At 52.3% G+C, this 18,208-nt stretch overlaps 1 protein-coding gene across 3 annotated transcripts in view; it reads left to right on the top strand.

Moving 5' to 3' along the window:
- Positions 1 to 6,192, top strand: part of HEG1 (heart development protein with EGF like domains 1) — a 59,396-nt gene extending 53,204 nt beyond the window's left edge. For all 3 annotated transcript variants that reach the window (XM_040439426.1, XM_040439427.1, XM_040439425.1), the window contains one exon: positions 4,278 to 6,192. In XM_040439426.1, coding sequence (XP_040295360.1) covers positions 4,278 to 4,424 — 147 coding nt within the window. In that variant the 3' untranslated portion in view covers positions 4,425 to 6,192. The remainder of the gene's footprint in view (positions 1 to 4,277) is intronic.
- The last annotated feature ends 12,016 nt before the right edge of the window (positions 6,193 to 18,208 follow it).

Genomic DNA, 18,208 nt, shown 5'->3' with positions numbered 1-18,208 from the left:
TGCTCTCCTGTATACTGTCCTATACACTGTCCCATATACTCCCCTATATACTGTCCTGTATGCTCTCCTGTATACTGTCCTATACACTGTCCCATATACTCCCCTATACACTGTCCTATACACTCTCCTGTATACTGTCCTGTATGCTCTCCTGTATACTGTCCTGTATACTGTCCTATATACTGTCCTGTCTACTGTCCTGTCCACTGTCCTGTATACTGTCCCGTATACTCCCCTATATGCTCTCCTGTATACTCTCCTGTATACTCCCCTATATACTGTCCTATACACTGTCCTGTATACTGTCCTGTATACTGTCCTGTCTACTGTCCTGTCTACTGTCCTGTATACTGTCCTATACACTGTCCCATATACTCCCCTATATACTGTCCTATACACTGTCCCATATACTCCCCTATATACTGTCCTATACACTGTCCTGTATACTGTCCTATACACTGTCCTGTATACTGTCCTATACACTGTCCCATATACTCCCCTATATACTGTCCTGTATACTGTCCTATACACTGTCCTGTATACTGTCCTATACACTGTCCTGTATACTGTCCTATACACTGTCCCATATACTCCCCTATATACTGTCCTATACACTGTCCCATATACTCCCCTATATACTGTCCTATACACTGTCCTGTATACTGTCCTATACACTGTCCCATATACTCCCCTATATACTCCCCTGTATGCTGTCCTGTATACTCTCCTGTCTACTGTCCTGTATACTGTCCCATATACTCCCCTATATACTGTCCTATACACTGTCCTGTATACTGTCCCGTATACTCCCCTATATGCTCTCCTGTATACTCTCCTGTATACTGTCCTATACACTGTCCTGTTTACTGTCCCGTATACTGTCCTGTATGCTCTCCTGTATACTCTCCTGTATACTGTCCTGTATGCTCTCCTGTATACTCTCCTGTATACTCTCCTGTATACTCTCCTGTATACTCTCCTGTATACTGTCCTATATACTGTCCTGTCTACTGTCCTGTATACTCCCCTATATACTGTCCTGTATACTGTCCTATACACTGTCCTATACACTGTCCTGTATACTCTCCTGTATACTCTCCTGTATACTGTCCCGTATACTCCCCTATATGCTCTCCTGTATACTCTCCTGTATACTCCCCTATATGCTCTCCTGTATACTCCCCTGTATGCTCTCCTGTATACTCCCCTGTATACTCTCCTGTATACTCCCCTATATGCTCTCCTGTATACTCCCCTATATGCTCTCCTGTATACTCCCCTGTATGCTCCCCTGTATGCTCCCCTGTATACTCCCCTATATGCTCTCCTGTATACTCCCCTATATGCTCTCCTGTATACTCCCCTATATGCTCTCCTGTATACTCCCCTATATGCTCTCCCGTATACTCCCCTATATGCTCTCCCGTATACTCCCCTATATGCTCTCCCGTATACTCCCCTATATGCTCTCCCGTATACTCCCCTATATGCTCTCCCGTATACTCCACTATATGCTCTCCCGTATACTCCCCTATATGCTCTCCCGTATACTCCACTATATGCTCTCCCGTATACTCCCCTATATGCTCTCCCGTATACTCCCCTATATGCTCTCCCGTATACTCCCCTATATGCTCTCCCGTATACTCCCCTATATACTCTCCCGTATACTCCCCTATATGCTCCCCTGTATGCTCTCCCGTATACTCCCCTGTATACTCCCCTGTATGCTCTCCCGTATACTCCCCTGTATGCTCTCCCGTATACTCTCCTGTATACTCTCCTGTATACTCTCCTGTATACTCCCCTATATGCTCTCCTGTATACTCCCCTATATGCTCTCCTGTATACTCCCCTATATGCTCTCCTGTATACTCCCCTATATGCTCCCCTGTATACTCCCCTGTATGCTCTCCTGTATACTCCCCTGTATGCTCTCCTGTATACTCCCCTATATGCTCTCCTGTATACTCCCCTATATACTCCCCTATATGCTCTCCTGTATACTCCCCTATATGCTCTCCTGTATACTCCCCTATATGCTCTCCTGTATACTCCCCTATATGCTCTCCCGTATACTCCCCTATATGCTCTCCCGTATACTCCCCTATATGCTCTCCCGTATACTCCCCTATATGCTCTCCCGTATACTCCCCTATATGCTCTCCCGTATACTCCACTATATGCTCTCCCGTATACTCCCCTATATGCTCTCCCGTATACTCCACTATATGCTCTCCCGTATACTCCCCTATATGCTCTCCCGTATACTCCCCTATATGCTCTCCCGTATACTCCCCTATATGCTCTCCCGTATACTCCCCTATATACTCTCCCGTATACTCCCTTATATGCTCTCCCGTATACTCCCCTGTATACTCCCCTGTATGCTCTCCCGTATACTCTCCTGTATACTCTCCTGTATACTCTCCTGTATACTCCCCTATATGCTCTCCTGTATACTCCCCTATATGCTCTCCTGTATACTCCCCTATATGCTCTCCTGTATACTCCCCTATATGCTCCCCTGTATACTCCCCTGTATGCTCTCCTGTATACTCCCCTGTATGCTCTCCTGTATACTCCCCTATATGCTCTCCTGTATACTCCCCTATATGCTCTCCCGTATACTCCCCTATATGCTCTCCCGTATACTCCCCTATATGCTCTCCCGTATACTCCCCTATATGCTCTCCCGTATACTCCCCTATATGCTCTCCTGTATACTCCCCTATATGCTTCCACTGTATACTCCCCTGTATGCTCTCCTGTATACTCCCCTGTATGCTCTCCTGTATGCTCCCCTATATGCTCTCCCGTATACTCTCCTGTATACTCTCCTGTATACTCTCCTGTATACTCTCCTGTATACTCCCCTATATGCTCTCCCGTATACTCCCCTATATGCTCTCCCGTATACTCCCCTATATGCTCTCCCGTATACTCCCCTATATGCTCTCCTGTATACTCCCCTATATGCTTCCACTGTATACTCCCCTGTATGCTCTCCTGTATACTCCCCTGTATGCTCTCCTGTATACTCCCCTGTATGCTCTCCCGTATACTCTCCTGTATACTCTCCTGTATACTCTCCTGTATACTCTCCTGTATACTCCCCTATATGCTCTCCTGTATACTCCCCTATATGCTCTCCTGTATACTCCCCTATATGCTCTCCTGTATACTCCCCTATATGCTCCCCTGTATACTCCCCTGTATGCTCTCCTGTATACTCCCCTGTATGCTCTCCTGTATACTCCCCTATATGCTCTCCTGTATACTCCCCTATATGCTCTCCCGTATACTCCCCTATATGCTCTCCCGTATACTCCCCTATATGCTCTCCCGTATACTCCCCTATATGCTCTCCTGTATACTCCCCTATATGCTTCCACTGTATACTCCCCTGTATGCTCTCCTGTATACTCCCCTGTATGCTCTCCTGTATGCTCCCCTATATGCTCTCCTGTATGCTCTCCCGTATACTCCCCTATATGCTCTCCCGTATACTCCCCTATATGCTCTCCCGTATACTCCCCTATATGCTCTCCTGTATGCTCCCCTATATGCTCTCCTGTATACTCCCCTATATGCTCTCCTGTATACTCCCCTGTATACTCCCCTATATGCTCCCCTGTATACTCCCCTGTATGCTCTCCTGTATACTCCCCTGTATGCTCTCCTGTATACTCCCCTATATGCTCTCCTGTATACTCCCCTATATGCTCTCCCGTATACTCCCCTATATGCTCTCCTGTATACTCCCCTATATGCTCTCCCGTATACTCCCCTATATGCTCTCCTGTATACTCCCCTATATGCTTCCACTGTATACTCCCCTGTATACTCCCCTGTATGCTCTCCTGTATGCTCCCCTATATACTCTCCTGTATGCTCTCCCGTATACTCCCCTATATGCTCTCCCGTATACTCCCCTATATGCTCTCCCGTATACTCCCCTATATGCTCTCCTGTATACTCCCCTGTATGCTCTCCCGTATACTCCCCTATATGCTCTCCCGTATACTCCCCTATATGCTCTCCTGTATACTCCCCTATATGCTCTCCCGTATACTCCCCTATATGCTCTCCCGTATACTCCCCTATATGCTCTCCCGTATACTCCCCTATATGCTCTCCCGTATACTCCCCTATATGCTCTCCCGTATACTCCCCTATATGCTCTCCCGTATACTCCCCTATATGCTCTCCCGTATACTCCCCTATATGCTCTCCTGTATGCAGTATAATGGCCGGTGTCTCCTTTCTGTCTTTAGCCCGCGCTGAGGACCTCGGAGCTGGAGAGGAATGGCCTTTACCCGCCGTACAGCGGCCTGCCGGGCTCCCGCCACTCGTGTATCTACCCCGGACAATACAACCCATCGTTCATCAATGAGGAGAACCGGCGGAGGGACTACTTCTAGTGTGCACAGCCCCCAGCGCCCCGCTGTCACTGCCGCCATCTTGCCCCGTCCCTTATGTAACGCAGCAGCGGATAATTGTGGGGGAGGGAGAACACCAGGACCCGAAATCAAATATGGCGGCCGTCGTGATAGGCGCACTCCGTTAGCTGGGCTGCGCCATTCTCTGTGTCTTCTGTGAAGCCGCTGCTAAGAGGCACAGAAAATGGACGCCTCACATCCTGCGATCAATTCTATCGATAATTTATTGACTGTGGACAGTTGTGTGAGACGGACGTGACTGAGGGCGGCCATGACACGCCACCGCCAGAAATACGGAGGAGAAGGACCCCCGTCTGCTGATTATATGTAGAGAATCTGAAGGGTCTGTACAGGGAGTCTCATCATACAATATGGCGGCAGAAAGACGGAACCGCGCAGGAGAGGCTCGGGGTGCGTCTCACCTGTAGAGCGGGCACCGCGGACCCTCCATTCTCCATAGGTGGGGCCCTCATTTGCACTTTACACTGGAGTTATTCACTCTGTTCCAAGATCCGCACATCCTGCGCCAGAGGCCGGCGGCCATTATACCGGAGACACGCTGGACGCCGCCTCTTGTATCCGCTCGTCCTGTGTAGGAGCTGAAGTACGTAAAGGTCACCCCCACTACTGAGTGTCAGATGGAATCTCCCTTCATGAGCATATAGCCCATAGTGAGCCTGTGTTGTAGCATCTCCTATACTCCAGTCACATCCAGAGCTGCAAGCCACATTCTTATGGTAAATCATCTTAGGGCTCATTCAGACAGCATGGACGTATTGTATCTTCTGTATCACAGTCAGGGCACTAAATAGCCCTTATACTCCAGTCACCTCTAAAGCTGCGTCTACATGTATTATTTTCAAGTCACATCCGAGCTGCATTTGCTATTCATTCCTCTGTTACTCCAGACATTACTCTCTCTTCTCAAGTGTGATTTAGGCAGCAGTAGATCCGTGGGCCGCACGCGTTCAGATAATGCACTGACGGAAATGACTGCGTCTGAATGAGGCCTAAATCAGCGAAATATGAGTTCTAGAAGGAGAGCAGTATGATTATGAACGCAGCTCCGGATGTGACTGGTGTACAATACATGATGTAGCACCATTATTGTGAATGGAGCTTTGAATACAAGCTGTAACCTCATTGTGAATGCAGCTCTGGATGTGAGTGGGGTATGATGCAAGCTGTAACCTCATTGTGAATGCAGCTGTGGATGTGAGTGGAGCATAATACATCTATGAAGCTGATGTGTCCTGTGGACTTGCGCTGACATCCGGAGCGGCGCTCACCTGTCGGATGTATTGATCTGGGCGGTTGTGTAGACGTGACCCTCCTGATCTGTGGTTTGTGCTGTACAATTATTAGGGGTCCCGGGCCCCTGGAATGGGGAGAGGGGCTATTTAATATGACATTTTATTTTTTTACACAAGCTGTAGACTAATCACATGATCTGTGCCGCCTGCGAAGTCGCTAATAATGTTCCTCGTATTTTTCCCGTATCCTGTATGTATCCTACCAGCAGCCGCATAGTATCCGGCACTTCGGCTCAAACCGGCGCCGCCATGATAAGGTCAGCTGACCTCTGTCCCCACATCTGTGAATGCTAGAAACACTGTAGAAGCCCCTCCCACGGCGCCGGGGGCCGCTATCTGAATGAAGTGCTTGTTTGTAGATACTTTTCTACCGTGTGATGGCGTCTGGCGTTCTAGTCAGCCGCAGGACCATTAATAAACACGTTTGTTACAATGTGTCAGTGTGGCATCCATGTTCACATTGCATAGACTGGATACAAACAGGGTTCACTGCCTCCCAATTCACTGACAGCAAGCTGAGATTTTAATGACGAGAAGCTGAAGCAGAAAGAAGGAACTTATTTATCCGCTGACCTCAGTCCGAAGTGCGCTGGTGGAAGATGCGCCAAAGCTGTTAAGTGCTGAACCATGCACCATTTGGGTCGATGCTAGCCCCACCCCTTTACTAAGCCCCACCCCCTAGACATTTTATTGCAAAATATGGAGAACACCGGTAAGTAGGTAGAAAGGTTTCCCGGAAAGCCGATGAGGAAGTTGTAGAACATCATTTACATGAGTCCCTTTAACACGTCGTGTAACGCGCAGACTTTGTCCCAGGAAGCAGAATCGGATTGGCTGCTTCTCCCGGAGGACGTGGCGCGGTAGTACTGACGGCGAGACGTCTGAGGAGCTGCAGAGTCATCAGCAAGAAGGTCACCGATACAAGGCTGGAGGAACTGGCAGCACAGAGCAGGCGGTTATATCAGACCGCAGCAGCACAGAGCAGGCGGTTATATCAGACCGCAGCAGCACAGAGCGGGGGGTTATATCAGACCGCAGCAGCACAGAGCCGGCAGTTATATCAGACAGCAGCATCACAGGGCAGGCGGTTATATCAGACCGCAGCAGCACGGAGCAGGGGGTTGTATCAGACCGCAGCAGCACAGAGCAGGAGGTTATATCAAACCGCAGCAGCACAGAGCGGGCGGTTATATCAGACCGCAGCAGCACAGAGCGGGGGGTTATATCAGACCGCAGCAGCACAGAGCAGGCGGTTATATCAGACGGCAGCAGCACAGAGCGGGCGGTTATATCAGACCACAGCAGCACAGAGCGGGGGGTTATATCAGACCGCAGCAGCACAGAGCAGGGGGTTATATCAGACCGCAGCAGCACAGAGCCGGCGGTTATATCAAACCGCAGCAGCACAGAGCGGGCGGTTATATCAGACCGCAGCAGCACAGAGCGGGGGGTTATATCAGACCGCAGCAGCAGAGAGCAGGCGGTTATATCAGACGGCAGCAGCACAGAGCGGGCGGTTATATCAGACTGCAGCAGCACAGAGCGGGCGGTAATATCAGACCGCAGCAGCACAGAGCGGGTGGTTATATCAGACCGCAGCAGCACAGAGCGGGCGGTTATATTAGACCGCAGCAGCACAGAGCGGGCGGTTATATCAGACCGCAGCAGCACAGAGCGGGGGGTTATATCAGACCGCAGCAGCAGAGAGCAGACGGTTATATCAGACCGCAGCAGCACAGAGCAGGGGGTTATATCAGACCGCAGCAGCACAGAGCAGGGGGTTATATCAGACCGCAGCAGCACAGAGCAGATGGTTATATCAGACCGCAGCAGCACAGAGCAGGCGGTTATATCAGACCGCAGCAGCACAGAGCAGGCGGTTATATCAGACCGCAGCAGCACAGAGCAGGGGGTTATATCAGACCGCAGCAGCACAGAGCAGGGGGTTATATCAGACCGCAGCAGCACAGAGCAGAGGGTTATATCAGACCGCAGCAGCACAGAGCAGGCGGTTATATCAGACCGCAGCAGCACAGAGCAGGGGGTTATATCAAACCGCAGCAGCACAGAGCAGGCGGTTATATCAGACCGCAGCAGCACAGAGCGGGGGGTTATATCAGACCGCAGCAGCACAGAGCAGGGGGTTATATCAGACAGCAGCAGCACAGAGCAGGAGGTTATATCAGACCGCAGCAGCACAGAGCAGGCGGTTATATCAGACCGCAGCAGCACAGAGCGGGGGGTTATATCAGACCGCAGCAGCACAGAGCAGGCGGTTATATCAGACCGCAGCAGCACAGAGCGGGGGGTTATATCAGACCGCAGCAGCACAGAGCAGGGGGTTATATCAGACCGCAGCAGCACAGAGCAGAGGGTTATATCAGACCGCAGCAGCACAGAGCAGGCGGTAATATCAGACCGCAGCAGCACGGAGCAGGCGGTTATATCAGACCGCAGCAGCACGGAGCAGGCGGTTATATCAGACCGCGGCAACACAGAGAAGGCGGTTATATCAGACCGCAGCAGCACAGAGCAGGAGGTTATATTAGACCGCAGCAGCACAGAGCGAGCAGTTATATTAGACCGCAGCAGCACAGAGCAGGCGGTAATATCAGACCGCAGCAGCACAGAGCAGGCGGTTATATCAGACCGCAGCAGCACAGAGCAGACGGTTATATCAGACCGCAGCAGCACAGAGCAGGGAGTTATATTAGACCGCAGCAGCACAGAGCAGGCGGTTATATCAGACCGCAGCAGCACAGAGCGGGCGGTTATATCAGACCGCAGCAGCACAGAGCAGGCGGTTATATCAGACCGCAGCAGCACACAGCAGGCGGTTATATCAGACCGCAGCAGCACAGAGCGGGCGGTTATATCAGACCGCAGCAGCACAGAGCGGGGGGTTATATCAGACCGCAGCAGCAGAGAGCAGACGGTTATATCAGACCGCAGCAGCACAGAGCAGGGGGTTATATCAGACCGCAGCAGCACAGAGGCGGCGGTTATATCAGACCGCAGCAGCACAGAGCGGGCGGTTATATCAGACCGCAGCAGCACAGAGCAGGGGGTTATATCAGACCGCAGCAGCACAGAGCAGGCGGTTATAGCAGACCGCAGCAGCACAGAGCAGGCGGTTATATCAGACCGCGGCAACACAGAGAAGGCGGTTATATCAGACCGCAGCAGCACGGAGCGGGCGGTTATATTAGACCGCAGCAGCACGGAGCGGGCGGTTATATTAGACCGCAGCAGCACAGAGCGGGCGGTTATATTAGACCGCAGCAGCACAGAGCGGGCGGTTATATCAGACCGCAGCAGCACAGAGCGGGCGGTTATATCAGACCGCAGCAGCACAGAGCAGGCGGTTATATCAGACCGCGGCAGCACAGAGCAGGGGGTTATATCAGACCGCAGCAGCACAGAGGCGGCGGTTATATCAGACCGCAGCAGCACAGAGCTGGCGGTTATATCAGACCGCAGCAGCACAGAGCAGGGGGTTATATCAGACCGCAGCAGAACAAAGCAGGCGGTTATATCAGACCGCAGCAGCACAGAGCAGGCGGTTATATCAGACCGCAGCAGCATAGAGCAGGCGGTTATATCAGACCGCAGCAGCACAGAGCAGGCGGTTATATCAGACCGCAGCAGCACAAAGCAGGCGGTTATATCAGACCGCAGCAGCACAGAGCGGGCGGTTATATCAGACGGCAGCAGCACAGAGCGGGGGGTTATATCAGACCGCAGCAGCACAGAGCAGGCGGTTATATCAGACCGCAGCAGCACAGAGCAGGCGGTTATATCAGACCGCAGCAGAACAAAGCAGGCGGTTATATCAGACCGCAGCAGCACAGAGCGGGCCGTTATATCAGACCGCAGCAGCACAGAGCAGGGGGTTATATCAGACCGCAGCAGCACAGAGCAGGGGGTTATATCAGACCGCAGCAGCACAGAGCAGGGGGTTATATCAGACCGCAGCAGCACAGAGCAGGGGGTTATATCAGACCGCAGCAGCACAGAGCGGGCGGTTATATCAAACGGCAGCAGCAGAGAGCAGGCGGCTATATCAGACAGCAGCAGCGCAGAGCAGGCGGTTATATCAGACGGCAGCAGCAGAGAGCAGGCGGTTATATCAGACCGCAGCAGCACAGAGGCGGCGGTTATATCAGACCGCAGCAGCACAGAGCGAGCGGTTACATCAGACCGCAGCAGCACAGAGCAGGCGGTTATATCAGACCGCAGCAGCACAGAGCAGGAGGTTATATCAGACCGCAGCAGCACAGAGCGGGCGGTTATATCAGACCGCAGCAGCACAGAGCAGGCGGTTATATCAGACCGCAGCAGCACAGAGCAGGCGGTTATATCAGACCGCAGCAGCACAGAGCGGGGGGTTATATCAGACCGCGGCAGCACAGAGCGGGCGGTTATATCAGACCGCAGCAGCACGGAGCGGGCGGTTATATTAGACTGCAGCAGCACAGAGCGGGCGGTTATATTAGACCGCAGCAGCACGGAGCGGGCGGTTATATTAGACCGCAGCAGCACAGAGCGGGCGGTTATATCAGACCGCAGCAGCACAGAGCGGGCGGTTATATCAGACCGCAGCAGCAGAGAGCAGGGGGTTATATCAGACCGCAGCAGCACAGAGCGGGCGGTTATATCAGACCACAGCAGCACAGAGCAGGGGGTTATATCAGACGGCAGCAGCACAGAGCAGGCGGTTATATCAGACCGCAGCAGCACAGAGCAGGAGGTTATATCAGACCGCAGCAGCACAGAGCAGGGGGTTATATAAGACCGCAGCAGCACAGAGCAGGCGGTTATATCAGACCGCAGCAGCACAGAGCTGGAAGTTATATCAGACCGCAGCAGCACAGAGCAGGCGGTTATATCAGACCGCAGCAGCACAGAGCGGGCGGTTATATCAGACCGCAGCAGCACAGAGCGGGCGGTTATATCAGACTGCAGCAGCACAGAGCAGGCGGTTATATCAGACCGCAGCAGCACAGAGCAGGGGGTTATATCAGACCGCAGCAGCACAGAGCGGGGGGTTATATCAGACGGCAGCAGCACAGAGCAGGCGGTTATATCAGACCGCAGCAGCACAGAGCGGGCGGTTATATCAGACCGCAGCAGCACAGAGCAGGGGGTTATATCAGACCGCAGCAGCACAGAGCAGGCGGCTATATCAGACCGCAGCAGCACAGAGCAGGGGGTTATATCAGACCGCAGCAGCACAGAGCAGGCGGTTATATCAGACCGCAGCAGCACAGAGCGGGCGGTTATATCAGACCGCAGCAGCACAGAGCGGGCGGTTATATCAGACCGCAGCAGCACAGAGCAGGCGGTTATATCAGACCGCAGCAGCACAGAGCAGGGGGTTATATCCGACCGCAGCAGCACAGAGCGGGCGGTTATATCAGACCGCAGCAGTACAGAGCAGGGGGTTATATCAGACCGCAGCAGCACAGAGCAGGGGGTTATATCAGACCGCAGCAGCACAGAGCAGGCGGTTATATCAGACCGCAGCAGCACAGAGCAGGCGGTTATATCAGACCGCAGCAGCACAGAGCAGAGGGTTATATCAGACCGCAGCAGCACAGAGCAGGCGGTTATATCAGACCGCAGCAGCACAGAGCAGGCGGTTATATCAGACCGCAGCAGCACGGAGCAGGCGGTTATATCAGACCGCGGCAACACAGAAAAGGCGGTTATATCAGACCGCAGCAGCACAGACCGGGCAGTTATATCAGACGGCAGCATCACGGAGCGGGCGGTTATATTAGACCGCAGCAGCACAGAGCGAGCAGTTATATTAGACCGCAGCAGCACAGAGCAGGCGGTAATATCAGACCGCAGCAGCACAGAGCAGGCGGTTATATCAGACCGCAGCAGCACAGAGCAGGCGGTTATATCAGACCGCGGTAACACAGAGAAGGCGGTTATATCAGACCGCAGCACCACGGAGCGGGCGGTTATATTAGACCGCAGCAGCACGGAGCGGGCGGTTATATTAGACCGCAGCAGCACAGAGCGGGCGGTTATATCAGACCGCAGCAGCACAGAGCAGTGGGTTATATCAGACCGCAGCAGCACAGAGCAGACGGTTATATCAGACCGCAGCAGCACAGAGCCGGCGGTTATATCAGACCGCAGCAGCACAGAGCGGGAAGTTATATCAGACCGCAGCAGCACAGAGCAGGCCGCTATATCAGACCGCAGCAGCACAGAGCCGGCGGTTATATCAGACCGCAGCAGCACAGAGCAGACGGTTATATCAGACCGCAGCAGCACAGAGCCGGCGGTTATATCAGACCGCAGCAGCACAGAGCGGGAAGTTATATCAGACCGCAGCAGCACAGAGTGGGTGGTTATATCAGACCGCAGCAGCAGAGAGCAGGCGGTTATATCAGACGGCAGCAGCACAGAGCAGGGGGTTATATCAGACCGCAGCAGCACAGAGCAGACGGTTATATCAGACCGCAGCAGCACAGAGCGGGCGGTAATATCAGACCGCAGCAGCACAGAGCCGGAGGTTATATCAGACCGCAGCAGCACAGAGCAGGGGGTTATATCAGACCGCAGCAGCACAGAGCAGACGGTTATATCAGACCGCAGCAGCACAGAGCGGGCGGTAATATCAGACCGCAGCAGCACAGAGCCGGAGGTTATATCAGACCGCAGCAGCACAGAGCAGGGGGTTATATCAGACTGCAGCAGCACAGAGCAGGCGGTTATATCAGACCGCAGCAGCACAGAGCAGGCGGTTATATCAGACCGCAGCAGCACAGAGCAGGCGGTTATATCAGACCGCAGCAGCACAGAGCAGGCGGTTATATCAGACCGCAGCAGCACAGAGCAGGCGGTTATATCAGACCGCAGCAGCAGAGAGCAGGGGGTTATATACGACCGCAGCAGCACAGAGCAGGCGGTTATATCAGACCGCAGCAGCACAGAGCAGGAGGTTATATCAGACCGCAGCAGCACAGAGCAGGGGGTTATATCAGACCGCAGCAGCACAGAGCAGGGGGTTATATCAGACCGCAGCAGCACAGAGCGGGCAGTAATATTAGACCGCAGCAGCACAGAGCGGGGGGTTATATCAGACCGCAGCAGCACAGAGCGGGGGGTTATATCAGACCGCAGCAGCACAGAGCGGGCGGTTATATCAGACCGCAGCAGCACAGAGCAGGCGGTTATATCAGACCGCAGCAGCACAGAGCAGGCGGTTATATCAGACCGCAGCAGCACAGAGCAGGCGGTTATATCAGACCGCAGCAGCACAGAGCGGGAAGTTATATCAGACCGCAGCAGCACAGAGCAGACGGTTATATCCGACCGCAGCAGCACAGAGCGGGCGGTAATATCAGACCGCAGCAGCACAGAGCAGGGGGTTATATCAGACCGCAGCAGCACAGAGCAAGCGGTTATATCAGACCGCAGCAGCACAGAGGAGGGGGTTATATCATACCGCAGCAGCACAGAGCGGGCAGTTATATCAGACCGCAGCAGCACAGAGCGGGCAGTTATATCAGACCGCAGCAGCACAGAGCGGGCAGTTATATCAGACCACAGCAGCACAGAGCGGGCAGTTATATCAGACCGCAGCAGCACAGAGCGGGCGTTTATATCAGACCGCAGCAGCACAGAGCGGGAAGTTATATCAGACCGCAGCAGCAGAGAGCAGGCGGTTATATCAGACCGCAGCAGCACAGAGCGGGGGGTTATATCAGACCGCAGCAGCACAGAGCAGGGGGTTATATCAGACCGCAGCAGCACAGAGCGGGCGTTTATATCAGACCGCAGCAGCACAGAGCGGGAAGTTATATCAGACCGCAGCAGCAGAGAGCAGGCGGTTATATCAGACCGCAGCAGCACAGAGCGGGAAGTTATATCAGACCGCAGCAGCAGAGAGCAGGCGGTTATATCAGACCGCAGCAGCACAGAGCAGGGGGTTGAAAGGATTGGTTCCCTTCTTCTAAGATCACCTTGGTTTGAAGCTACTGGATCCAGCAGAGATATTTCTCGGTGGCAAGGAAGACACATGCACACTCTAAGTAGCCAAGAAATACTCTGATTTATTGTAAGCATATCATGTCCTCTTCTAGGTGTACGTAGCCTAAGCAGCGCGGACAACTCGTAATGCAGGGAATGGTTAGATGAATGCAGACCTCAAATCTGAGAAATCAGCACAGAAGGAAAAGGAAACCTAAGCAGTTTAAGTAAAAGAAACTAATCTCAGCTCTACAGCTAGGAATAGAAACCAACAATCAGTAATACAAGAGATGGCTGAAATAATTCTCTTCAGAGGTTATATCAGACCGCAGCAGCACAGAGCAGGCGGTTATATCAGACCGCAGCAGCACAGAGCAGGCGGTTATATCAGACGGCAGCAGCACAGAGCAGGGGGTTATATCAGACCGCAGCAGCACAGAGCAGGCGGTTATATTAGACCGCAGCAGCACAGAGCAGGCGGTTATATCAGACGGCAGCAGCACAGAGCGGGGGGTTATATTAGACCGCAGCAGCACAGAGCAGGCGGTTATATTAGACCCAGCAGCACAGAGCAGGGGGTTATATCAGACCGCAGCAGCACAGAGCAGGGGGTTATATCAGACCGCAGCAGCACAGAGCAGGCGGTTATATCAGTCCGCAGCAGCACAGAGCGGGAAGTTATATCAGACCGCAGCAGCACAGAGCAGGCGGTTATATCAGACCGCAGCAGCACAGAGCAGGCGGTTATATCAGACCGCAGCATCACAGGGCAGGCGGTTATATCAGACCGCAGCAGCACAGAGCAGATGGTTATATCAGACCGCAGCAGCACAGAGCAGGGGGTTATATCAGACCGCAGCAGCACAGAGCAGGGGGTTATATCAGACCGCAGCAGCACAGAGCAGGCCGCTATATCAGACCGCAGCAGCACAGAGCAGGGGGTTATATCAGACCGCAGCAGCAGAGAGCAGGCGGTTATATTAGACCGCAGCAGCACAGAGCAGGGGGTTATATCAGACCGCAGCAGCACAGAGCAGGCGGTTATATCAGACCGCAGCAGCACAGAGCAGGGGGTTATATCAGACCGCAGCAGCACAGAGCAGGCGGTTATATCAGACCGCAGCATCACAGGGCAGGCGGTTATATCAGACCGCAGCAGCACAGAGCAGGGGGTTATATCAGACCGCAGCAGCACAGAGCAGGCGGTTATATCAGACCGCAGCATCACAGGGCAGGCGGTTATATCAGACCGCAGCAGCACAGAGCAGATGGTTATATCAGACCGCAGCAGCACAGAGCAGGGGGTTATATCAGACCGCAGCAGCACAGAGCAGGCGGTTATATCAGACCGCAGCAGCACAGAGCGGGCGGTTATATCAGACCGCAGCAGCACAGGGCAGGCGGTTATATCAGACCGCAGCAGCACAGAGCAGATGGTTATATCAGACCGCAGCAGCACAGAGCAGACGGTTATATCAGACCGCAGCAGCACAGAGTAGGCGGTTATATCAGACCGCAGCAGCACAGAGACGGAGGTTATATCAGACCGCAGCAGCACAGAGACGGAGGTTATATCAGACCGCAGCAGCACAGAGCAGACGGTTATATCCGACTGCAGCAGCACAGAGCAGGCGGTTATATCAGACCGCAGCAGCACAGAGCGGGGGGTTATATCAGACTGTAACGGATCTCCTAGCACCCCGACTGGGTACCTCCGTTGATGGATGCTCCTAGCGCTTCCCGAGGACTCCAAGCACTCCGCTCTACACCAAAACCACCACAGGAACCAGGAACAGCTCTTACAAGAGCTTATAGTATAGCCAGGGGAGTATAGCAAATCTTCAGCGTATAGCAATCCCCAGTGTCGATCAGTTACCCAAACACCAGCCTCAACATGATGAAGGGTAAAACAGGAACTCTTTATTGAACACACAGCATTGACTTATATACACATGACATACTGAGGACATGACATAGCAGCCAATCCTGTACAGTTTAAACACAAAACTAACCCTATTCAACAAACACAATGGCATTGTCTGTGACGCAATTAACAAACACACTGGCATTGTCTTTGACGCAATCAACAATGAACATGCAAACAGACATCTTCACCCCCTCCATAATGAATGAATAGGAAGACGTGTGATGGAGACACGTGTGATGGGATTATCTCCTGAGTGTATCATAGGAGTCGGCTGCTATTATAATCAACCATCTTAATCCCATCCCTAACACAATCAGTGCAAAGTTAACCCTTTTTGTGTTGCTGAATCCACACCATGCCTTTTTAATGGGCAATAGGAAATATGTGGCATATAAATTACACACATAAATCAGGGTTCATAGTTCCTTGTAACCCCAAAAGGTCTGAGGGGGTCTCCATAGTTCTGGGTCCATAGTCCGTAGGAAGGAGGCTGGCCCTCAGGCTTCTCCAGCAGCTCCAGTGACGGTTCAGTCCGTCACACAGACCGCAGCAGCACAGAGCAGGCCGTTATATCAGACCGCAGCAGCACAGAGCAGGCCGTTATATCAGACCGCAGCAGCACAGAGCCGGAGGTTAAAGGGGTTCTCCGGGCTTTTAATATTGATCACCTATCCTCATCTGGCACCCAGTTCCCTGCCGATTAGCTGTATGAGGAGACGGAGCGCGCCGTGTACAGGTGCCGTGTATGTCTATGGCACAGCTGCAGCAGCAAGAGAGATGGGAGACGGCACGTGTACACGGCGCGCTCCGTCTCCTCATACAGCTGATCGGCAGGGAACCGGGTGCCAGATGAGGATAGGTGATCAATATTAAAAGCCCGGAGAACCCCTTTAATGTCCTCTTCTGGCCCCTTGGTTAGCGCCATGAGAAGTGCGTATAGTAGAGGAAGGCAGGACAATGAATAAGGCTGATAATGCTATGGGGAGCGCCACGTCCAGCGCCTGGCACAATGGGGGCATTTATCAAACTGGTGAAGGTAGAACTGGCTGAGCTGCCCATAGCAACCAATCAGATTCCAGGTTTCATTTCTCACAGCTCCTTTGGAAAATGAATGGAGGAATCTGATTGGTTGCTATGGGCAGCGCCGTCTGTTCATCCTCCTGTCACCCGTCATTGTAGAAAGTCCTGCAGCCGTCTAGAAGACTTTGGGGTCATATGTGGCGGTCTATCAGCATTGCTGCCAGAAGATGCGCCGAATTTATGACGGGGTGTAAAATTAGTAAATCTGCCGTCTCCAGCCCCCGCCACTCCTGGCGTAAAAACATCCGCCATGAAGAAGCCGTGTGAAAATTCTACCCCAAAAAGAGAAGTTCTGTACATAGGATGACGCCTGACGAGTGGGGGAGGGGTGGCGAGCGGTAATAATCGCACCTATCCGCCCAGGAATGTGCAGATATGGGGGTCAGTGACGACATCACGTAGGGGATGATCTAAGGTTTATTATGTGTGATAAAATGAACTACTACCCCCATTGTGCTCCTTGAAGATGCCAGAAGAGGTGCAGGCGCTCTCTGTCCTGTGACATAAATAGCGCTCATTTCCGCCACAATAATGACATCTATAAAGATCGTTATCGGAGCACAAAGATCAAAGTCCTGAGCACCGCACGTCACCGCCGTCGCCATTAACCCTATGATGTCCCTGAGGTACAACGTTGTGGGGTGAGCGAGCGCAGTCTGTGGGGGGCGCACGCGGAGCTGAGGGCTCATGCGCACGGCCCAGGTTTTTGTTCGCATCCGATCCACATGTTTTACATTCACTTCAATGGGGCCACAAAAGATGCGGCAGCACACCGCGTGCGGTCCGCGTTCAGATTTCCATTCACATGTCGTATACTTATCAGTACCACGGATAGGACAGCACATCGCGGATCCGCAAAACACAGATACCGGCCGTGGGTCTGCGGAACGGAACGTCCTGGCGTCTGTAAAACTGTCCTTTCCATGTCCTTAAAAAAGACAAGAATCGAACATGTTCTAAATTTTTGCGGACGGCACACGGAGCTCTCTGCGCATCTTTTGTGGCCCTATTGAAGTGAATGGGTTCGCATCTGACCCACAAAAAATGCTGATCGGATGCGGACAAAAAACACGGTGGTGTGCATACACAACCAGCATCCATGTTTTGTGGATCCGCAATTTGCAGGCTGCAAAGACGGCTACGATTGTGTGCATGAGCCCCATTCTGCCATTATTACAGTATTATTATATTACGGTATTATTATATTACAGTATTATTATATTACGGTATTATTATATTACAGTATTATTATCTTACAGTATTATTATATTACGGTATTATTATATTACAGTATTATTATCTTACAGTATTATTATTTTACGGCATTATTATATTACAGTATTATTACACTTCATTATATTCGATTCTTACAGTATTATTATTTTACAGTATTATTATATTACGGTATTATTATCTTACAGTATTATTTTACGGCATTATTATATTACAGCATT

Source organism: Bufo bufo, chromosome 7, assembly GCF_905171765.1.
Source record: "Bufo bufo chromosome 7, aBufBuf1.1, whole genome shotgun sequence".
Lineage (NCBI taxonomy): Eukaryota > Metazoa > Chordata > Amphibia > Anura > Bufonidae > Bufo > Bufo bufo.
The sequence above is the reverse complement of the archived record's forward strand: the minus strand, read 5'-3'. Positions and strand labels throughout refer to the sequence as shown.